The 24,877-nt window shown below is 33.9% G+C and overlaps 2 protein-coding genes across 2 annotated transcripts; one reads left to right on the top strand and one right to left on the bottom strand.

Annotated features, from left to right (window-relative positions):
• Positions 1-4,409: 4,409 nt before the first annotated feature.
• Positions 4,410-9,246, bottom strand: LOC133177277 (uncharacterized). The gene is made up of 4 exons (XM_061312344.1): positions 9,168-9,246; positions 7,441-7,797; positions 5,495-5,593; positions 4,410-4,693 (listed from the first exon to the last, which is right to left on the bottom strand). Exons 1-4 carry the CDS (start codon positions 9,244-9,246, stop codon positions 4,410-4,412), a joined length of 819 nt encoding a protein of 272 aa, XP_061168328.1.
• Positions 9,247-18,438: 9,192 nt separating this feature from the next.
• LOC133177283 (myophilin-like) lies at positions 18,439-24,667 on the top strand. Its single transcript, XM_061312349.1, has 4 exons — positions 18,439-18,593; positions 22,948-23,084; positions 23,296-23,509; positions 24,123-24,667. The coding sequence occupies exons 1-4, from the start codon at positions 18,543-18,545 to the stop codon at positions 24,282-24,284; spliced, it is 564 nt and encodes a 187-aa protein (XP_061168333.1). The 5' UTR covers positions 18,439-18,542; the 3' UTR covers positions 24,285-24,667.
• Positions 24,668-24,877: the final 210 nt, after the last annotated feature.

The following is a 24,877-nucleotide window of genomic DNA, read 5'->3' as shown; positions in this document are numbered from 1 at the left end:
GAATCTTAGTTTACATCATTGCAACTTATTCCTGGCTTTAACACTTTCCTCATCAGATTTTTCCAAAAATAGCCTGAAATATGAAATTTGTCTTTATATAATTCTCCGCCTCCATATTTATAATATAATTTGAAATAACGTCAGTACTTGGACCTTGAATTATTATTGAGTTAAAAATGCCTTTCATCATCAGAGAAATTCATGAGTATTAAAGGTGCTTGGACACAGATTTGAAGTTAATATTTTCTCAAATTTTCTCCATAATTTCATGACTTATATGTTGCTATAGCAATTCATACTAAAATATAATAAAAATCTTATTTCATCTCGAAGTTATTGAAACTTCAAATTTCTGGACGCGTTTGATTGACACATCCTTGCACTTTCACAGATTTTAATTTTATTCTTAATACTTAAGAAAAGTGGCATTTTTGTTGTGTATGAATGAAAACTGTTAAAACTATAATCCAGAAAAATCAGAGTAGAAATGTTCGAAAGCAAAACCCACTCACAGTATTGTCAGTCCGTGCTCAGTGGTGTGTGCAGACTTTAACAATTGAACACACCCGGTGAATCGTAAACATTAACAATAACAGAGCTCGTGCCCTGTTTACAAAAACAGTTTACGTTTCACGGGTGTATTCAATTTGTTAAACTCTACACAACACTGAGCACGGGCTGACGACATTAGTGAGGGGGTTTGCTTTCGCACATTTCTACTCTGAATTTTCTGGATTATAGATGTAATGTTTTTCATTAATACACAAAAAAAATAGCTTCTTTTCTTAAATATTTAGGATAAAGATAAAATTTGTGAAAGTGCAAGGATGTGTTAATCAAACGCTTCCAGGAATTCGTAGTTCCAATAATTTCCAGATAAAATAAGTTTTTAATTATATTTTCGTGTGAAATGCTTTTGCAATATATAAGTCGTGATATTATACAGAAAATTTGAGAAAATATTAACTTCAAATCTGTGTCTAAGCACCTTTAAGCACCTTTAACAGTGAAAGTAACTGAACCATTACCATGTGATCTCTTCCATTTAGGTTAATTTTCCCCACTTTTGATTGTTTATTTTATTGATATGTACAGTGTTTATATTATATATGATATGACATGCACATGTAAGGTCAAGGTTAATATGCTGTCTATACATATATATATACAAGTTGCATCAATCTTCATTGTGCAACGACTCATTAAGTATTATGTAATGTGGTCATTATATATATGTTGCGTAGGTTGCAAAGACTCATTGTTTATTATCTTTTTGTCTTTATATGTCATCTTTTATCATACATCATATAATTGTCACTTTATGCTGGAACGCCAAGAATAAAACATTGTATAAAATATATTTTCGTCTTGGTCATCTATTTTCAGAAACTATCACTATAGAAACCGACCAAAAACCTTTTGTTACAGTTGTATGTATTTATATCAGATAACACAAATTAGATTGAAAAATTGGTGAATTTTGTTCAATGCGAAATATGAAAAGAGTTAAAAGGTAAATCCGGCGCAAAATGCATCGATTTGATGCATATTTCTCCACCAACCACATCCGAGGTTTGTATGGAGCGGAGCAAAGTCAACCAGGGATTGCCGATTGATTTGAATTCTTAATTCCTTTAGTGCATCAAAAGATACAATACAGGGCATGTCTTTTCTCCAGTTTTTCAGGGGACAGATTTGTTTTGTACATTGCTGTATAAAGGTGGAAATTTGATATCACGCGAATGTAAGCTCATCTTGAAAGGTACTGGTTGAGTTGAGACAAGAATATTTCGAAATAAAATGATAAAGCTTAGATTTTTTTTAATTCTAATTAACGGGATCCCTGAACAATTATACAGCCAACAACTTGCTTAGTGGTTAATCAAAAATGTAATGCATATAACCAAGGTTACTTAATTGAAGCATAAAAATTATAATTTTACAGATACCTGTTAATTAAACTATTGCATGCTCTGGCATGCAATTTTAATGTTTACTAGATATCACTCAAGTGGAAGGAGTAGCACATTCCACGTAAGACTTTCTTTTCGTAGGAAAACTAAAATTTCTCCATCAACTATATTAATCTTCTTCAAACTTTAGCTTTTCTAATCATAGAATTTACTATGTAGTTATCTTTCTGTTTGTCTGTTTGTCTGAGTAACAAATTAATGTTGTCATTTATTACAGGAGGACTTGCTATCTTATTTTAGAACAGTTACCAGACTTAATGTGACCTGTAAATACGAGGGCCGTTCAAATTTTACGCGGACTTGTTGCACGGAAAAAATATTTACATAATCAAATCATACACAATATAAAAAGAATCGATCTTTACTTGTATGTACATTAAAATTTCATATCAAAATATTGTAAATTAAACATCATTTTATGTGATTGACATGATATATCATAAAGTCACTGTACAGGAAAATCTTCGACGTCACGGGCATTATAAAAATGTGAGATTTAATTTTCTCAACGTTCACCCTTAGTGTTCGATACTGTACTGTACAGTTGGGTTACCCTATTCACTCAGCATAAATATCTATATACTATTTCTTGTCCAGCTTAAACACTAAAAGTGGTATTGTATGTTCTAGTTTATTTTAAACCCAATACTGCTGATATTTTTTTTAAAAATTCTTAGAAATGCTTGTTTTGTCTATGATTTTAGCATTTTCAGCTTACATCCACCTTACTGAAGTCAATGTATTCTTTTGATCAATCAAGTTATACATTTCCTTACAATTGTTCAAAAACCAAAAATACGTAAAATTAGTAAACTAAGTGTCTAAACCTTTTAAGCTTTTAAAAACCTTAATGTTAACCTAACAACAAAACTTTGTGATAAACGTGATGACTTCAACTTTTTAATCTTCAACTTCCCTTACTTATGTAGCAATATACCCTTATCACCTGCAATATGGGGTTTATGTCTCTCAGTTGATAGGATACGCAAGAGTATGCTCTACGTATGAAAATTTCTAAAACAAGGCAAGCTATTGAAAAAAAGTTGATGAAACAAGGATATCAACCGTCTCATTTAAAGTCATCATTTCGCAAGTTTTATGGTCGATACATGACCAGTCAGCAAATACAAGCTATTATTGAGTCAAATTCTGACTGATATTTTCCAATTGTTAGACCATTATTTACACCTTAAATTGTTTACGGATTTTTCTGTTTTTCCCGATCATGAAAAGGAACACACGGCGGATGTGACTGGTTGCCAGGAGATGCTCACTCCTTCATTGCACCTGATCCCACCACTGATGTTTTTTTTTTTTTTTTGAGGTTCGCGTTTGCTGTGCTACCGATTTGTGTTGTTTAAATAGATTTTGGCCTTGAATACTGTTCGTTATCGCCTGATTTCCTTATAATAGACAAAATGATAATCATTAACTTTTCAGAAAAGTATACTGCTGAAATTTAAGATTTATTTGATTAAATACTATATATGATCATACATAGCACGTGCCATGAAAGTAAGCTTACTAGTAAAATTTTTCATTCTTAAATAAATAAACAATTACCATAATTTAAATCTGGTCGTCCGCATAGCGTGTGGCATGTCGTTATATGGAGATGTACTTAGAGTATAATAATTATTATAATAACTGTTTCATTTTGCTTTATTAGCATTGAAAAAAGTAAAAGAAAAAATCTTAGGATGAAAACTTTGTTTTATTCTTATCTTCAGCTGTTTCTACCATAAATGCACATATAATTACCCACAACATTCTATGTCTCGTACCCAAATTATGTTGTTCTTCAGTTCAGTTATTATGAAATTCACGTATAAAAATCACTATAGATAAGTACCTACATTCATTATCAAACAGGTTCATTGCAAAGAATTGATTTCAGATATTCTACGAATAGAATGTACCTTTCCGCACCTTTCCCTATATCCCGAGTCACATTTCTTTTCTCCACATTAATGATAATACACACACAGGTGCATTAAGCATCGATAAGCTTACATACTTACAGATTTAAAAAAAAGTCGTAAAATGCCTTCTTCTTTTAACCAAAGTTTTGTTACGATGTGGTTGAAAACTTCGTTAACGAAGTTGAAATTGACTCAGGATAAACTTTAAATTACAAGTCATTCCTTATCATTTACTGTCATAAAGCAATCTTAGTGATCAATTCTAAAAAAAAAAAAAAAAAAAAAAAGTAGTCTATATTCATTTCCTCTTTTTCCTAATTGAAAATATTCTTTGTATAGGAATGATAATACACCTGACAGGACCCTCTCCCTATCGCCACAAAACCTAAAAAAATAATTATTTTACTTTCATGCCAGAAAATGTCACTTCATGGGCACCATCTGAAAGCAAAAGACTTCCTTGAGCATGCGTAACATAGACTTGATCTCCTGATTTTAGGCGTATTATGAGAAGCTATGACGCTATGGATTTGGGTACACCATATGCGTTCGTAACAATCCTCTCTTTTGTTTGTCCATTGACAACGATATCGGCATTAAAGGTATGGTTATTATAGGTCAAAATGTTACAGAAGAAGAGGTACGTCCCGTTTTGAGGGACTGTGAATATTCCAGTACTTGTGTTGTATCCGCCACCTTGACTGTCAATCACAGCTGTGAATACAAGTCTCTCTCCTACCGTCCAGTCCTGTTTGGTGGCTGTTCTCCCAGCTGTGAAGATAATTCTGGTGTTTACATCTAAAATTAAACAAGATTGTGTTTGTGAAACACTGATGCCCCCGTATGGCAGTTCAAGGCCAAGGTTAAAGATTTTTCAAATGTAGGTAAAATTTCAAGGTCAAGTTAAAAAAATGTTTGTTCCAAAAGAAAAGTCTTGTCACAGGGAATACACTTGTGAATAATAAAAATCCTAGCAACAACCATTTAGAAAATTTTATTATTAATCTCCAAGGTCAAGGTCTTGAGGTAAAAAATATTGGTACTAAAGAAAAGGTCTTGACACAAGAACTACATACGTGAAACATGATTGTCCTATCAACCGTTCAAAAGTTATAGGAAAGGTCATATTAAGAGTTTACAAATGTAGGTCAAACTCAAAGCTCAAGGTCAAGAGGGAAAAATGCTGGTACCCAACGGAGGCATTGTCATAAGGAATGCACATATGAAATACAAAAAAACCCTTGCACCAATCATTCAAAAGTTATGGCCAAGGATAGAGTTTAATTTTTTTTTTTTTTTTTTTTTTTTTTTTTTTTTTTTTTTTTGCAAAAGCATGTCAAAATCCAAGGTCAAAAGGTCAATTATGTTGGTACCCAAAAAAGTGTTGTCATAAGGAATACGTTTACGGGGGCATAATTAGACACGTATAATTGATTGTATTCTGCAGATTTTTTTGTCTTTGTAACAATAACTTAAGATTGGGATTTTGTGCATCTATAAAGACTATCAGCTCCTCCAAATTTAGAATTTGTTCAATTTACTTATTTATTCACTTTGGGGGGGGGGGGGGGGTTAATGGCTAAAAGACACTACAATTACCTGTTTCTAGATGTTGAATCTTTGTCTGCATTCTAGATAAGACAATGTTTGTTGTTATTTCTCTACTCCTAGAGTCGTTTGTTTTACGGTCTATGTTGACTGAAAAATAAAAGTTAATTATCAAGATAAACATATTTGTACGTAAGTACAATATAAACATTATTAAATGTAACCGCAAAATCCTGGATCTATCCCTACCCACTTATAAACTTTTAAACACAAGCAATGTGCAATAGATTATTGACGAGTGGCATATGGTGTATTTTTTCTTCTGCACAATAGGACTCTAATGATGAAAATAGATAGGACATATTTATTTTACATCGGGATTTTTTTTGTTCATTCTGATGATGATTTGATTTGGACGATAATGACTTGGGTAATCCTGACATTACGTTCATGAGAAAAAAATCAACAAAGGTTGCTCGTGTAGAATGGAATGTATTTCAAAGATCAGTTTTGAAGAATTAATGATTTTTATCATTTATTACGTATATATATAATTTGTCATAATTTTGTAACAGGAAAGGAGGAAAATGCTACGAAACGGATTCGAACCCAGGCACCCTGAATCTTCAGTCAGGTGCTCTACCAACTGAGCTATCTGGCCACCGGCGATCGAATCCGTCTGACGCCACATCCCTCCCTCCTTAAAGGTCTTCGGCCCCCGAAGACTCCAACTTAGGCTCTTCCCTGGCAAGTCTTTCACTGTCACTTCTAGGGCGTGGTCACAGAACCAAATGTAACAGGAAAGGAGAAAAATCCCTTTGACCTTGACCTTGGAGTTTGACCATCTTTAAAAAAAAAAAAATAACCTTGGCCAAAACAGTTGAACAGTTTGTGCTAATGCTTTCATACTTCATTTGTGTATTTCTTGTGACAAGACCGTCCTTTTGATATCAACAACTTTGACCTTGTAGTTTGACCTACTTTTGAAAAAAATTAACCTTGGCCATTATTTTTGAACAGTTGTTGCTAATTTTTCATAAATCACAGTGTACTGCAGTATTTCTTTTGAACAAAAATCTTCCTTTGGATACCAACAACTTTGACCTTTGACCTTGACCTTGGAGTTTGTCTTACTTTTGAAAAACTTTAACCTTGGCCAAAACTTTTGAGCAGTTTGTGCTAGGGCTTTAATAATTTCAAATGTGTATTCCTTGTGACAAGACCTTACTTTGGATAACAACAATTTGGCCCATTGACCTTGACTTGGAGTTTGGCTTACTTTTAAAAAACTTTATCCTTGGCAATAGCTTTTGAACGATTGGTGCTACGGCTTTCATATTTCACATATGTATTACTTGTGACAAGATCTTTCCTTGGGCACCATTAATTTGTCTATTTGACCTTGACCTTGACGTTTGACTTACTTTTGAAAAACTTTAATCTTCTCCATATATTTTCAACGGTTGGTGCTATGACTATCATATTTTACAGGTATTTTCCTCGAGACAAGACCTTACTTTCGGTACCAACATTTTTATTATCTTTTGACCTGGAGTTTGACTTGCATTAAAGAAAGTTTAACCTTCGCTATAAGATGCTATACGGGGAGATCAGTGTTTCACAAACACATCTTGTTTATTATGTAGAGAGAGAGAGAAAGAGAGAGAGGCACGAACCTATCATTTCCTTTGAATCAGTTATGTTCTTCTCCAGTTCTGCAAGTAACGATGTCGCGTTTTCTTGACGTTGTTCAAGATGTCGTAAATCGTTTTTGACGTCATTCAGAGAGAGGGATATATAATGGTTCTGTTTATTAGCAATGTCAAAAAAACCACCCAACTTCGTTATATTGTTCACTATGTCCTGTCTGTTTCGGCGAAACTCTTGTTGAATTTCAAAACTAATAGATTGTTTTATTGTGTTCGTGCCTTGGACAACATTCGAGAGGTTATATTCAAAACCTTTTAATGTCTCGTTCAGGGTATAAATATTTATACGATCGAGTTCCATGGACCTGTTCAAATGTCTAACACTTTCCACGAGACTAGACATGTTCTTTCTTGCCTCTTGTATTCCTTTATGGATAGTCCGATTGCACAAATTGGTAAATTGCTGTAGAGTTTCCATCTGGTGTTGTAGATTTTCTATTTCACTCTTGTGTAGTTTTCGTTGCTCTCTCAACTCACTCTGAAGAAACGTAACTTGGTTCATTGTCGACGCAAGTCCCTGTTTCAGAAGAACGACATCTTGTAATAAAGTCAGTAGTGTCTCACCTTCAGGTTTGGTAACCACGCCATTCAGTGGAATTGGTGTGCTACGGGACTGCTGTAGAAAAAGCAATGTATCACTTGTTTCTAGACAAAAAATTATCAGAATAATTAAAGAAACGTGCATTCTGTAAATTTCCATGTTTCTTCTTACATTTACAGATTGAAGAAAACACGAAATGGCCACCTGATACGAACAGAGTTACAGCTCTGAACCGACAAAAAAGTTAACGGGGTTACAGCTCTCAATGCTGTCTGTGGTATTACCATTATACCATATACTATTGGGGTTAGCGTTCAGAACAGTAACACCAGACGCAATACGGAAAGCCTCGCTCTCTTTCGCACAGAACGTATTGCGCGCGGATTACTTTTAAAAAATCATTTTATATATATATATATATATATATATATATATATATATATATATATATATATATATATATATATATATATATATATATATATATATAAAATATAAAAAAAAACGAACACATATGATTCGTAATATTGCTCTATATGTATTCATACCTTTTTTTTTAAATTATTTTAGTCTTCTATATTTAAAATACAATCAGTTTGATTTTTTTTTTCAAGCTCTTACGTATATTCATGCACAATACTTAAATCAGAATCAGTAGAAATATTTCATGTGCATCAAACACATTATCAATTTAAAGCTTAAGTCAGGATTTACGTTAATTGTATTCATTATAGATCCATATTGCATAAATTATATAGGTCCTAACATTTAGTATATGGTTGTACTTAAAACATAGACCGTATATTATTTATAAAAATAATAAATATTGTACATGTATTTTTTAAAACTCCTCTATACGTATAATTTGTTCAGAATTACAAATTAATATAAATGATTATTTAAAGGCTAATCAGCTGTTGGTGGCTTATATATAGATTTGACTGTGATAGAAATAATATACATATTTTTTAATTATAAACCATAAAAATTTCTACATTTGTTATTTTATAAAAGTAGGACGTTCACGTCATGCAGAGAAAATAAAAAAAAACTGCAGATGTAGCACGGTGCAGTATAACAGACTGGTATAAAGGACCCCCCCCCCCAAAAAAAAAAAAATCCTCGCTGCTTCTCTGAGTAGTGGTATTATCGATGAAACAATACAACATGAATATCTCTGCGTGATAAATTAACACTTCCTAATGAAATACCCACAAAATTATGGGTCATCTTTAATTGCACTCTGTAGGATACATAGGCCTATCTGTTTAATGTCTGTTATCCGTACCCATTGTGAAGTCACGTGATAAGATGGAGCTTCAGAACGGTCACGTGGATGGACACCCAGTACCATGGGTCAAAGGCGCAGGCATACCTTTCTGCAACATTTGTCAACAGTCCAGTAGAAGGTAAGAAAATGTTTTAACAGCTGATTGAAAAGGGGGCTCGTTTTAATCGTTCTCATCCTCCTTACTAGGTACTAACTCGAGGAAAGTTGAAGCCACGCTTTTCAAAAGTTTTGTCCCTTGGCCGCCATCTTTCTCAATTCCCATCTAGGCCTTATCTCAGCGAGCTTCGTAGAGACTAAAAATTTTGGTCTGGTGACCGCAGAGACACTGTACCAACACTTTTAGTCTCTACGAATCTCGCTGAGATTAATCTAGGCCTATAGGTCTATGTAGCGAACCCTTTGCAACTTTTGTCTTTTAACATGTTTTACAGGAAAAAGGTCTTTGCTTCTTGTATTTTGATTTCCCAAGAACATGGGTCATTGAAAAAAAAAATTAATGACAGTACGCCCTTTTCAATTGAAAAAAAACCCCGCCAAATTGGGGGGGGGGGGCGCAATACATCATGAAGTTTCTACGTCTTTAAGGAAGGGAAATATAGATTAAATTATGACACTTTTTTTAACATGTTTAAAAAATCTTTTTCTATTATAGACCTAGTCTATTTAGTAGCCTACTTTGTAACCAAAAATAAACCAAAATGAATATTTTCACTTTTTTTTTAAATTCTTACAAAAAAGATTTCTATATTCAAAATAAGTTTTGCTATTTTGTCTTTGCAAATACCCTTATATTTATGTATTGATTTATCATATCATGTGTATCCCCCACTGCATCACAATATATATTGTTGCACCCTAAATCATTTCTTTTGATCCTTTTGACCTTTTGGTTGACCCAACACAAAGCCACAACTTTTGAAAAGATGAATTTGCAAAGTAAGGACTAGCCTCTACAATGTATTTACCCACAGCCACATGACACTTGCTCACACCTATGTCTGACTTAACCCCATCTATCAATATTTTGTAATATTAAATTAAATTCAACATTACTTATTCATTTGTATTTATCAGACCTGAAGGAAGCAATTTCAGTTTAGAGGAGGGAGTACAATCATATATTTTCAGTTGGGGAGGGGGCACCACCAAGAATTCCATAACAAGCCATAAAAAGAACTAGTCCGTTGTTAGTTGTAGTCGTTTTTGTTGTTGTCATTTTTATTAATTCCAGTGAAGTGTACCTTTTTGCATTACGACACAACCTATGAGGACAGCTGCACTCAAGGTAAATAGTAGTCTCTCCTTATCCCTGATTGGTTGCTTGTGCAACAGACTATTTCCGTGTCAATGTTGACAAAATGATTTGACCAATCACACAGTTCTTATACCGGGGGCGTGAATTGTTTACGCTGGGTGCATCTGTCGAGATAGATTGTCACGTAATGCCAAATGGCACACTTCACTGAAATTGATAATAACTTTTTTACAATTGCATCCTCTTCTCCAGAAACACTGGGCCACTTTCAACGAGTTTGTTTTGGTAAAGGGGATTCAAATTTGTTCAAATAAAGGGCCACACTCTCTTCCAAGGAGAGGTAATGAAGAAATAGTAAAAAGTTAGGGTCATTTAAAAATCTTTAAAAATCTTTAAAGATCATCGGCATAAAACCCAGGACCAGAAGAGAAGATTTTCAAAGAATTAATGCATTTCCACTATATAATCAATAGAGCCCCGCCCTAACACCAGAACCCCTGACCCAGGGGCCATGAAATTCACAATTTTGGAAGAGGCACCCTTCCTCATCATAACTATGTACACAGTTCATTGGCTTAATACCCACGAGCAGAGGGGAAGATTTTTTAAGAAATAATGCATTTTCACTAAATTCAATAGAGCCCCATCCTAGCACCGGAACTCCTGATCCTGGGGCCATGAATTTCACAATTTTGGTAGAGGGCTCATTGCTTCTTACATGTGCAATCATGCGAACAGTTTGACTGCTTGATGTCCAGGAGCAAAGAAGAAGATTTTTAAAGATTGCATTAATTTTAGTGGTTTTTGCCCCACCCCTCAGGCCCCAGGGGGGCAAGAGCCATGGATTTCACAATTTTTACTCCTCTTCACCTATAGATGCTATATGCCAAAACTGGTTGAAATTGGTTCAGTGGTTTCAGAGAAGAAGCTAAAAATGTTCAAAAGTATACGACCGATTGACTACGAACGACAACAGATGAAAACATATATCAATAGGTCACCTGAGTGAGTCAGGTGACCTAAAAAAGGGAACTGTCACTTAACTATATCAAAACTTGATTGGTTATTGGATTAAATTTACCAGATTCTATAATTTTCAAAGTGAATTATAATTCATTGGAAAAGTTTAAAAAAAGGTTATTTAAAATTTTAATAGTCAGATCTTACCCTTGGAGTATTCCTTACAAAATAAGGAATAAGCAGTTGGCCTTACTGCTGGGAGTGTCTTCCTTTGAACCAATTTACCATGTCCACTTTTGGATTTGTGGTAATTTCCCAACCAATTCTGAAATAAAGTATATATATATATATATATATATATATATATATATATATATATATATATATATATATATATATATATATATATATATATGAAAAAATAAAACACCACAATCAAGCATTTAATATTAATATTATTAATACGTACTTCTGTTATTGTAAAAATATGGATTAACCTAGAGCTTTTGATCAAACTGAGGCAAATACATGGTACATGTACCAAGGTTTATTTATCTAAAAACAAATTTAAAGCATAAATGGATAAGGGAACTACCTTTACTTGAAGTTCTGTTAAATTTAATTTTGCTGCCAATTCCTGGTGAGCACCTAACCAGGCCTTTCCTTTCCTTGTGCCCTGTCCATAGGCCTCCTCCAGCATCCTCACTTGTTCTGGCGTAAATTCTGTTCTCTTCTGCTAAAACATTGAATGTTCGAACAAAACTAAATTTTCACTATACTCAGTTTTACAACAGAATTTGAGATAAAAATTGATCTTTCTGGGACATTAAATAGTGAGTATTTATCAAAGTGTACATGTTAAGAATTATTTAGATTAATCAACTACATAAATGTACATATACTTAAAAAATAAACACCCTCACTTTTGTACCTTTCATCATTGTTACTTTGGATACCCACAGGTACATTAATAATATAAAGAAGTCAATTGATGAGTACGCAATACACATGCCATAGGCGTAGGAACTGGTGGGGGGGGGGGGAGGGGGCTAGGGGGGCTTACTTTTTTTGCAAAGATATACATAATATAGGCATTGAAAATTGGGGCTTACCTTTTTTCTTTGGTTTAGCCCCCCACTTTCAATTAGCCACCCCACTTTTAATTTGCTTCCGACGCCTATGCATGCATATAAATCTATAAACATGATAAATGCATTCCTATACAGAGTATGGATATCTTTCTCATCATAAAAGGGGGTTTAATTGGTATGTGGTTGAAGAATTTCTGACAGGGGCTAGCAATTTAATTATTCAGGTCAATGGGAAGGAATTCCATGAATTTTCCCACTACAGCCCCCCCCCTTTTTTTCAATAGACCTTGGGGGGGGGGGGTCATGCCAAGCTCGCTGACACCCCTATTATTTTGTTGAAAAATGCGATAGAAAACACAACCATTATGTGTCATCTCAATAATTACATCCGAGAACTTTTTTACTTGGCAGTGCCTGGAGTCCAAACTGAAAATATTTGCCCACCCCCTCCCAATCTGAAATTGTTTCTATATATATATTCATTAAAACGGTACCACTTCTTCTAAACAGCTTGTGTATGAGATTACTTTTAGTTTATGTGAATATTCAATATAAAAATGTAAATTTATCATCATATTATTATGTATGTATAAATACTGAGTGTACAAAACTTTTTACAATGATTCTGAAAAATAACCCGCGACCCCCCCCCCCTTTCCATTTTATTTTATCTACATTTTTCATAAGCAAACTGGTGTTTTACACTTACCTTTTCCATTTTAAGTCTTCAAATCAGTAAAGGATTGACAAAACTTGACTAAACTTCCTTGATTACTCTCTTCTTCTCTTCTTTTGTCTTTGTAAAGCGCACGTGCAATATAAAATGGCGAGTGACGGTGAGGCTGATCATCAACACCCGTCTTTAAATTATCACGTGACAAAATTTTACATCAGTCTGTTAAATATTTTATAATTTGCTAGGCTATTATATAGGCTAAATATGAAATAAATCAAAGTGTACACATGTGATGGTCAACAGCAGGAGCGGGCATCTGGCACTGATAACAAACATGACGGGGGGGGGGGGGGGGGGTCTTATAGGTATGCAGCCGACACTGTATCATATATCATATTTAAAAAAACAACAACAACCAAACAAACAAACACATTTCAAATGTATTACTTAATAAATATATAAATTATCGTACTATTGTAACTTGATTTGTTCTTCTCAATAAAATTAATAAAAAAAAAAAAGTTAAGAAAAGAAAAAAAACAACTTAGGTACTCTATTAGGAGAAGTGCAGTACGTGCTCAGCAAAATCGTTTTCAAAAGTCTCATATCCAGATATATTTGGCCTTATCATATTTATATATTTATTTATGCATTTTGTTACATAAAAAAAAATCATGAATATGAATAATACTTGTACGAATTAGTTTTTCCTCTGTTAAGACCAGAGACTTTCCGTATTGCGTCTGGTGTTACTGTTCTGAACGCTAACCCCAATAGTATGTGGTATAATGGTAATACCACAGACAGCATTGAGAGCTGTAACCCCGTTAACTTTTTTGTCGGTTCAGAGCTGTAACTCTGTTCGAATCAGGTGCACCGGCAGCGTTTTGGTACAAAGTATAATACAATAGATAGTAAGTGATAGATGGTTAAAACTTTTTTACGTAACACAGTAGCTATACACCGAGGTATACAGGGGTTTCCCCTAAGATATACTGTTTTATCTGAGCAAAGGTTTATAAAATATACGGTATAGATGAAATTTATGTGCATCTGCACACTCACAACCTGGTATGAATATACGACGTACAATCATGTTTATCCTAAACGTCTGTATTGTTGTTTTCTCACATTTTATCGACTTTTTCCCAAAAGGGCCATGTCTTATGAATTCCATGTTATGAATTATCATAAAAATTTGAGGGGGGGGGGGGTATATATCAAGCACTTGTCGTGTAAAAGACTCGTAAAACAAAGTTTAAAACGCTTACTTTCTACAAGAACATGTCATTCGAGTGCAGAGTAAATATTTCCGTAATTTCTTCAGAATTTGATACATTTTTGGGAAAATGAACATGAATAGGTCCTTTATTTGTCCATCGTTTAAGTGTTGAAAGAAGAAAACTTTCCATATACATGAAGATGTAGTTCTAACGTGAAGCAATTTGAATTGTGCATCATTGATTCTGAGAATGACTTGATGGCGATTAGGTCTATAAAATGATAAAATCATACAAATATTTGGCTGAATAACCATTAACAATTAAAAAATATACTGTATATACATGTACAGGGAAAGTTTTTCCCCGTCTCTTTTGCCCTCATCCCGGGTGGGCGAATTTAAAACGGGCAATTTAAAATAGGACAGCATTATCTCTTAAATGCAACTGAATCTTTGCAAATTTAGTGTGAAAGGGCGAAAAATAACACGGGGCGAAAATAACCATGTACGCATACAGTATTCTGACATGAATTTCTTTTCGGTTTGTAAAAGATCCCATCTTAATTGGTCATAAAACTTTGAATAAAATGAGTTACTTTTTTAAAAAATTTCTATAGTGGTTACCGTGCATTACTTTAGATACTTCTACTTTAATATCTTCTTCAAGACTGGAATCTTATATGAAACATCGAGTTTAGTTTTCTATTACTTTTAATATTAAACAACATTTTTATTGCTTTTCTTAATATCAAATCAAACCCCAGGGGGCGGGGGGGGGGGTATTTACAGTGCCTGGTCATTCCATTGTACACGAGGGTTGTCCCAAAAAGTCATAGACAATGTTTATAACTTTGTAAACATTCAACCAATACTGACCAAATTTTGCATAGCCATAATTTATTCGATGTTCCTTAATTTCTAAATGAATATATTACATGGCAATTTTTAGGAAGGCCGATATGGTCTGTATGGTCCGGTATAATTTACGTATGTAACTATTCCAATTGCATTTTTACTCTGCATGTAGAACATAAAACTCAAACTTATATCAACGAAAACCAGAAACAAAATTTTAGTAATACTAGTATATCAAATTTTCACATAAATGGTATCAGATAGAGAGGATTGGTGTCGTAATTTTCAAAGAGTTTACTACAAATGTCGTCAAACACTTTGAAAGCGGCGCACGGGAATGTAATAAAATTGTAACATATGTGGTTTGTCCACTTCAAGGTAGGGCTTGCCAATATATCGATTAATCAATACGTATCGATATTCAGAAATGTATCGTATCGAAGAAAAAAAAATAACTTCCAATACGTATCGGGCAGACAGTTTTTCTTATAATACTGTGAAAAAGTTGGGAATTTCAGTCACCAAAGATGATTTTTGGCTGATTTTAATTGAAACTGGTCAATAATGAAAAAAACATTAAGGAGATAGCAAATTTAAATAACTATTATATATAAATATTGCATGTAGTTGAGTGTAACATCGAAAATCTTCACGCCAAAAACGTTGAGCAAAATATTTTTATACGATACAATACGATGTTTTATAAAGCGATATGCGATATATTGGATTCTTTAACAAGTCTATCAAAAAAGTCTTGTAAATCATTTCATGCATAAATTTGATAATAACTTACTGTATCGTATAAAAATATTTTGCTCAATACACAGCCCTACAGTACTTCAGAGATGGAAAAAGATATAGAAGTAACATTACACACTAGAACGTTAGTAGAGAAGCTGTTTATAAATGGCATAATATATTCAAGGACAGTTTTCTCCTCCGTACCGAAAATAGTTAGGCCTATATATAAGAAGTAGAGTACTGTTTGTTAAATTCAGACGGCGAAGAACGTTATCGGTCACGTTCGATGTCAAACTTTGTGTTTTCTCTGCTTCCTACAATGAATGGCGACCTTTTAAGGATCGAAATTCGAATCTGATTTAAAAAAAAAAAAAAAAAAAAAAACTATGGACATTGGTGAATTTTAATGAGTCCCTCACACAAGAGAGGTTTAGCAGTTTAAAAAAATCAATGAGATTCTAGAGAGATGCGCGTTAAGCACACGGGGCAGTACTTAAAAAAAAGGTCATGACGTTATAAAATACTTAAATTACGCTTGCTTTCGTGCGCCGATGCACACTTATACGCATTCTTCATTTTTACATTATTTTCTCATTAAATGTGTTTTTATCGATAAACTTGCAATTCATGATCATATAAGATGTTGCTTTTTACTATGACAAGAAAAGAAATTTAATTCAGCAAAGTGAAACTAAATTGTTTTCCCTTTGTACAACTTTTTGGACCACCCTTGTACATGTATATGTATATGCTATATAAATCTATAAAATGTTGTTTATTCCATAAAGGAAGTATCATTTTCATTATTTATTTTAGTTTATCAAATGAAAATCTGTAATATTTTATGATATATTATGCAGATACATTTTGAAAAGATTCGTCACGATATAAATAGCGTAGTTGATCCTTTAAATCTATAGCTATTGTCATTTAGTTACGTCAAGTAAAATGTGATACATGTGTAAAAATAAAATGAATGAAATGGGCCACATAGTTAGCATACAATTTCTTTCCGATGAACACACGCGACTGATATTCGAGTAAATGTTTGTTTAAGCATAATTCAATGAAAAGGGTTGTTTAAATTAAGGAGAGGTTGACAATGGTGGCATTTTTTTATGAAATAGCTTAGTCATTACGAAAGCGAACTGGGTCTATAGGAAATATTTATAACGCAAACCTCTTTATTCTGAGATTGAAGTTGACCAAGTGAACTACAGCCAAAGGACATAAAGCTTTCTTATCGTCTTCACTTCATTTCAAACTCTACATGATTTGAAAAAATGATTTTGTACAGGAAAAAAAGAGATTCCCGTATTTTAAATGGTTTTCTTTACTCCAAACAATAACAACAATTTTAGATAGGAAATAATTCTATTTTAAATTTTTATAAATTTAAATAAAAGCGGGGTGTGATAAGGTTTAATCTTATTTCAAACTATAATCCATCCAGTTACTCCAAAGTTTGTTTAACCCTTACTTGCAAATCTACACTGTCCTGTACGAGTTGTCTTCCTTTCAGCAGTGTCATCTCTCTCTCTCTCTCTCTCTCTCTCTCTCTCTGTGTGTGTGTGTGTGTGTGTGCAATTCGAGGTCGCAAGTTCCGTACACATTCTGTACTCTTTAAGTTCAGACTTATAAGAGTTTCTCCTGATATTTTGTTAAATTTTAACGTTCTTCAAATTATTTGTTTTTAATTTAGTTTTGTTCTAAATCATACAATTTTAAATAGCTTTTAGTTACCATATCCAAATTTAAAAAAAAAAGAAAGAAAGAAAACGGTGAAAATGAACAATAGTATACGTTTTCATGATTTCCTGTAGACACGTTTGCGTGTATGGATAGTTCAGTGAAGTTGACTTTGATTGGCATTTTCCAACATTCCAGAGTTGAAATGTATGGACAATGACATGTAAATAGACGGTGCGTCGTACTTTAAATTCTGAAACAAATTTCAACCAAAAAAAAAAAAAACATCACAGCCTGAATAAGATTCTGGGTAATTCAATAACTTGGATGGCGGAAGTTAGGGATTATCATTTCCACACCTGTGATAAGTGTTAAATAAAACATTTAAACATAAAATATATTGAATTTCATACTTTTCCCACGTTTACGAGGGTATGTATTCACTATAATGGCATTTAAAAGTTATCAAAATGATATGGGTGGATAAGTTCGATTAAGGTACACGTACACGTAATAGTTATGCACCGGGTTAATCTTAAGATTGAGATAATCTAGTCCAGGTTTACAAAAGTCGGTTTAAATTAAAGACATTCTGTTCTAAAGATTACAATGCGTCACAGACTTTTAAACAATATAATTGCTGTGGGATAGACGGAATATTTTACCTATATTATAACTGTTTATACCTAAGCTAGCATTGTTTAACAATGAGTCGCTAGGAGGCATTTAGTCTGTTAATTCTTTAATGCATTCACAACGCTAGACTTCACCGCCTACGAGCCACTGCGATCCATATAAGGACAATAAAAATTAAAATATGCACTTTCCATCAAAGGTTTTTTTGTTTGACGTAAAGTCATCACCTTATCGCGGAATTTTATTCTTTAGAAAGTCCCTCCTATAAATAAAATCTAACCAATCAGCACACGAAACTCCAGTATCACGTGTACATGTGAATCACACGAAGTGGCCTCAAAATATTGTTTACTTTCTCAGTCGGAAGCCGGCGACTTGAACCCTGTGGGATATTTAAACCAGATCTGGTCCAGATAGAATCTTCATCTCAAAAATGTCATACAGAGCGACAAAGTCCGGCCTGGCGGCTGAGGCCCAAGGAAAGGTAAGGATGTCGGAGGGGGATAAATGTCCTGTCACGGGATAAAAGTGGCTATCGACCACAGCCCATACATTTGATGGATGATTAGTGAGCGACACGTGGATTAATTATGTTTAGTAATATTGATGGCGCGGATCCAGATTGTTTAATATACATCTATATAGTTTTATAATTTGTATCATTTGGTATACATATATATTTTTCCATAATGGGACTCTTCAAATGAGCTTTGGATTATATATTATATTGGGCCTGATGAAAAAGAGGATTGAGTTAATGTGAAATATTCTTTAAATCGCTGACTTTGCCTTCGATCAGTCTAGACCGACAGATTCAATTATTCAAGGCGAAAGGGATAATCTTTTCAGGATTTTTACTGTTTATTCAAGATGAATTCTACGCTATGGAGACAGACCCCTTTGACAGCACTTAAGAATTTTTAATTAAGAACCACCCTCGTCTCTTGTCAAACATTATCGTGTATTCAGCGTGATCTGCTTTACATCAAAATACCCTTTCTATTAAGCAACAGTCTGCTTTATAGAAATGCCAGAGAGAGCGTAATTTTGCCGAGGGTGACCTGGGGAATTTTTCATCGCATTAACAACACGCCGGAAAAAGATTGACTTGGTGGATGTTAGATAAGTACATAGTCTTCCTGCCAGGGGTGACGGGGAGGGTAAAAGGGGGGACCGATTAACTGATTACAATTCTGATAGTTGTCAAGATTTCTCCTACAGGCACTTAGGTTCAGACTACCTTTTGTGTAAATGTGTCACTTTTTGTTGAAGTCTGATAGCCTGGTTCTAATGAATTCTCCACATACTTTTAATAGTAATATCCCTCAGTAAAAATTGTCGAAATCCGCCATTTACTTACTATTGGGTGGGTGTAGAAGGCGGGTGCTCAGGATAATCAGTTACATGTAACACATGTGGCTTGGACTTTCGGTTTTGAGCATCTTTATTTGTCGGGGGGGGGGGGGGGGGGTAATTTTCCAAAGTTCTACAAATGTCATATAGAGATTTACAGAGTAGATCACATTGAATGTCTGCGTGTTACCAGACCATCAAGTTACATAGTACAAAAGTAGGATTAAAATATAATGTCCTTATTTCATAGACAATATATACATCTCTGTAAAATATATGTTGTTTTTTTTAAACATTAACGCCTTGCAGTAATGTTATGCAAAGATAAGGAAAGAAACACGTTAAATGTTCTTAGCAACTTCCTCGTGTTAAGCTCACACGCCCTTTGTTGAGTTGTGTATGTTTTTGTGCTATTTTAATATATAATGCGTTTTCGATAAGTAAACGGGAAATATTATTTTAAAATAACCTTCCTCCATCAAAATACAGTGTATGTTAATTTTTCAAATAAAATGATGATTCTCAAGAGGCTAATGATAAAAGTCGATTTACTCATAAAGGAATGTTAATTATGTGTGTATGAGAGACGGAAATACATCAGATGAGTGTTTCAAACCATAATGATATTGAATAGTCAAATGAATGTGACTCCCTGCTGAGATAATTTACATGTAGAAGACTATCAATATGTGGCCTACAATTAGGCTTATAGTGCAGAGCGGAAATAAATGGTTACACCAATAATATATGAAGAGAGTATAATTTATGATTTTTTTTAAAAACTTATTTTTCACAAGTGTGTAATTTTCCACCACGCCCAAATTATACTTTATTGCCTCTTGAAGCTGTCTGCCATCTTGAAAGCTTCCCCCCACTTCTCTTTAAAACTCCGAAACAGGTTTTGACGGGGGAAAGTTTATCAAATCTGCAACAGGTTTTTATCCGCACTGCCGAGACAAGGAGCGATTTGTTTGTCGGAGGAAAATATCTCAAGAATGTTTACATTATATAGTGACAGGTCACAGCCAGAACAAACGAATAGCTGTCACTAAATAGGAGAACGAAAAATAGGGGTGGATCCAAAGAGGGCAGTCACTGGCCAGGCGAGCTGAAAATAGGGGCAGGGGTTGTAGCTGGCCAGGCAAAAGGACAATAAGATCGGGATGGATCCAAAGTTCGCAATGACGTACCCATCCTCACAACCTCAGGGGTCCTGGGTCAACTCGTTGTTGTTGGACTCCTGACAAATTTCATTTGATATTACCCCGGTAGCTGCAGTCAGCCCGTAGAATATCGAATGAAATTTGTCAGGGGTCCAACGGCAACGAGTTGACTCTGGACACCTGACGTTGTGAGGATGGCAATGGTTATGATTCCTAAATTATTAATTTCATTTACATGTAACATGTACACCATTAAAGACGTTTTAAATCTATATAAAGCTTTTAAGGTTAGACGTTATTAAAATGAAATAGGCTAAGAGGGAGAATGTGGAGGGGGGGGGGGGGGGGTAAATGCTGACCCAGTGTTAAACTTCTCCAACGTCTCTGTAATCCTATACAGACTGCCTACAGTTTAATTTGTTTTAGAGACTTATTTCAATGTGTCATTTAAGGCGTGTTCACTGAAGTACATTTATATTAAGTTCTTTCGTGAATCACAATACCCCCAAGCTTGTTTAGATCGATGATTTCCGCGCCAATCCACTCTCTAAAGAAATTCACAATTACTGAATTGCTTGTTCTTCGTCCACTGTCCATCTATTCAAAATTAATCATTCCAGATACATGTATGTATGACGCACCGGATGTAATATCGAGTTTCGGAAGGATATAAACGTTTGACCTGTTTAATTTCTTACAAAAGCAATGTCATTTCTCTTCTCCGTGGTAACCACTTGTTTTTCTACATGATTCAAGGATTTATTTTCGGGGGACATGAGAAATGCAATTTCAATTTCAATGAAATTGCATTTCTCATGTCCCCCGAAAATAAATCCTTGAGTCTTGTAGAAAGGGGCGAAAATAAATGGGAGGAAAAATTTCCCTGTATACAGTATTGTGAACACTATTTCAATACATTTTGCGAGGAGATACCATGTCCTTGTCAGTAAATTTTCATTTAATGAAAAAATGGAGTCGTCGCCATTGATAAAACACAGAGCATTTACTTATTACTGAAGCGCAAGTTATTTTGATGGAGAGAATTTTAATTAAGTTCGTTTTAATATCCCATTTGCACATTGTGGATTTTATATAAAGACCTTCTGTTGAATTTGATCGAAGTGTCAGCGACACTGTTTATAAATTCAATAGGAAAACGTTTGTCATAATACAAGGCCCCAGGGCAACGAACGAATAATCTGAAGCTAAAGGTAGCAAAAAATCGGAAGGTGATATATTTAGATAGCATTGTCACCTTGATGTTATTCGACGGGCGCGGATCTTGGGGCGCTTGATAAAAATATTCAGAATATTCAAAATATGACTGCTGTGGTAGTATAACGAATGGATAATCTGATGATATTTAGAATGTGTTCTGAACATCTTGAATTCTACGCCATGTGTCTTGCATTATTTATAACCAATCGACGATTTATAGTACTTTTTAAATTATGTATGTTTTTTTCATTACAAGGTCTATATATATATACAGTATATGGAAATACTGAAACAAACACATAAATAACATGTTTATTTATGTATGCCATTAAAATGTTTCTATTGAACGATCGGTCTTTACTAGATGATTTAATTTTTTAGCTATGTATGATATCGTTGTTCATGTCAAAGGAGTATACCCCCTCGGCTGGAATAAATGGATTTAGAACATTTATATCCACAACAAAGTGGATTCATCCTGTATTGAACAGGATATTTATTTTTTTTTTTTTTATTTTATTTTATTTCCTATGCTCGTTTATCGAGCACTGCTATACGATTTTTTAGTACCATTGACTTTTAAAGTACATTTCAAAACACATGAAGGGCTTAGAATTTTTTCTACATCAATTCATTTCAATCCAATCATTTGTATATGAACTCAAATCCATTTCAACATATTCAGCAAAAAAGCAAATGTTATCGAGCAGTTGACGTATTGAGTGAGTCATGCATTGTCATGCATGAAACACGTGTGTCTGCAGATACTGAAAAAAATAATATAAAAAAAACTTAAAATGATATAATTTTTTGCGCTGTGGAATGCGTGGCTGTTGAAACTGACAGAGCTATTGGCCCTTGTCCAGTGATAAAAACGGTCGTAAAAAACTAAACTATTAAAATGCATTAAATTTTCTTATAAAGGGAAAAGGCAATTTGCTACATCGTTTATCGCTCTGAATGCGTGAAATTCATTGTATTGAAAACATTTATCACAGTGTTATAAGATATTTTTATTATAATTTAATGCATGTTAAGTGTGCGGCCGATTTCCCAAAGAATTTTAGCTTCGGATTCCAAACTCTTGACATTTTATTCTTTCAGATCAAGGGTAAATATGACCAGGTTGAAGCACAAAGAGCTCTTGATTTCATCAGCAGAAAAACTGGAGAAAGTTTTAACACAGCAGGAGACATGGACAATTTCCAGAGTCAACTCAAAGACGGTGTCAAACTCTGCAAGTAAGTCGATTTTTCCTATAAGTCGAAAGTTAATTATCGTTTTATAAGACGTGGTTGAGATATACATGCAGTTATATTATAAATTTGGATAATCCGTAAATATTAGTAAGACTGAATGCTTTATTTTTGGATTATTTGACTCAGTATTTCTTGATATGTGCAATGAGTGCCAAGTCTGAAATCTATATTTATTTAATTTTTTTTTCTTCAGATTAGTAAATGCGATTAAACCAGGGTCCATTTCAGCGAAGAAATATGAAAAAAGTCCAACTTTACCATTCAAACAAATGGAACTTATTGGTCTTGCCATTGATCAAATGAAAGCATTGGGGGTCCCAGATCATGAAATGTTTGCCACTGTGGACTTACACGAGGCCCAGAATCTCCATCAGTGCGTTATTGGAATAAGCGCTCTAGCCAGGAAGGTAAATTTTAAGAAACAATTATTTTAGGAGGGTGGCCTGATGTAGTGATATTTCCTGGAATATTGTTAGAATTACACAATTAATAAAAGATTAATTATGAAAATCACTTCCTGTGGTGCAGCTAAGACCGGTATAAGCCGGCAAATACATGTTTTGTGATCGAAACGGGAGGTCTAGAGTAAACATGTAACCGTGCTTCCTCCTTATTTGATATTTCCTAATATTATACTTTCATGTAAATTAGTTGAATCTGATTCGTCGAGAAACATTTGTTAAAAAACACTATTACCCGCTGAATGATGAAGCCACGCCCTCCAGCAAAGCAACAGTCAACATTGCATGACGACGGGTGATATTCCCAAAAACATTGCCTGCGCAGAATTTATGCGCTCAAGACTCACTGTTATATGTATTTGTAGAAAACATTCAGTATAATATAATAAATATTGCTTGTAGTTGAGTGTAACATTAAAAAATTTCACCCTAAGAAAACCATTTTCAACCGAGGCGCAGCTTTAGTTACACTCAACTAAATGCAATATTTATGTATTATTCTTAGTCATTCTGTAATGAAAATTAAATGTAAAAAAAAATCATTGTGTCTGGATTTCAGATTGGTGCATATGGACCTAAGGAGGCAGAAGCTAACAAGCGTGATTTCACAGAAGAACAACTTAAAGCTGGACAGAATATTATTGGTCTACAGATGGGTACTAATAAAGGTGCTAACCAATCAGGAATGAATATCGGAAACACCCGGCATATAGTCGACTAAACCATCCAATCAATTCATTGTGCAAGATATTCGCAACTCAAGCATTTACAATTAGGTTTTTGCTTAGTTTTTGAGCAACCGTGCTACTGAATATTTCGCTTCTTTAAATCAATGCTAACAACAAGCGATAATAGTTTTTTTCATAATTGTATTTGCTCACACAGTTCAGTGTATGTAAAGATTTAAAAAATTCGACCAAATCATGAATTTTTACTTGGAAGCAGGCTTTTGTTTTCATTCGCAATATTGATTAGGGCAGTATAAACACGGAAAGGGACCAATGATGACGTATTACACTTACGTCATAAACCATTTTATTGTTATTTAGCTGATTTACATTATTGTTTACATGGTTTATATAATAAACTTTTTATACAATAAAACAGTTTTTTGTGTATTATTGTACGATGTACATGTATGTATCAGAGTTTAGTTATCCCATAATACCATCAGAAAAAAAATAACATGATGTCTGAAATAGAATACAGCAAGGAAGAAGACCAAATTTTTGTGTAAGGGAACCTGCCCTTGAAAGCCTGCATGATTTCTATACATTTTGCCCAATTTAACAAGAATATACCAAGTTGTTTGAG

The sequence above is a fragment of the Saccostrea echinata genome, unplaced genomic scaffold (genome assembly GCF_033153115.1).
Source record: "Saccostrea echinata isolate AGI-Se365-2 ecotype Australia unplaced genomic scaffold, CSIRO_AGI_Sech_v1 ptg000113l, whole genome shotgun sequence".
In the NCBI taxonomy this organism is placed as follows: Eukaryota; Metazoa; Mollusca; class Bivalvia; order Ostreida; family Ostreidae; genus Saccostrea; species Saccostrea echinata.
Note: the sequence above shows the minus strand (reverse complement) of the source record. Positions and strands in the feature narration are given on the sequence as shown.

Coding starts and splice junctions, on each gene's coding strand:
- LOC133177277 (XM_061312344.1), bottom strand. CDS start 9,246: ATGGGAATTGAGAAAGATGGCGGCCAAGGGACAAAACTTTTGAAAAGC. Junction 7,798..9,167: donor TTTCCTCGAGTTAGTACCTA/GTAAGGAGGATG, acceptor TTTTTTGTCTAG/AAACAAGTGATACATTGCTT. Junction 4,694..5,494: donor GATTCAACATCTAGAAACAG/GTAATTGTAGTG, acceptor GTTTAATTTTAG/ATGTAAACACCAGAATTATC.
- LOC133177283 (XM_061312349.1), top strand. CDS start 18,543: ATGTCATACAGAGCGACAAAGTCCGGCCTGGCGGCTGAGGCCCAAGGA. Junction 23,085..23,295: donor GACGGTGTCAAACTCTGCAA/GTAAGTCGATTT, acceptor TTTTTTCTTCAG/ATTAGTAAATGCGATTAAAC. Junction 23,510..24,122: donor TAAGCGCTCTAGCCAGGAAG/GTAAATTTTAAG, acceptor TCTGGATTTCAG/ATTGGTGCATATGGACCTAA.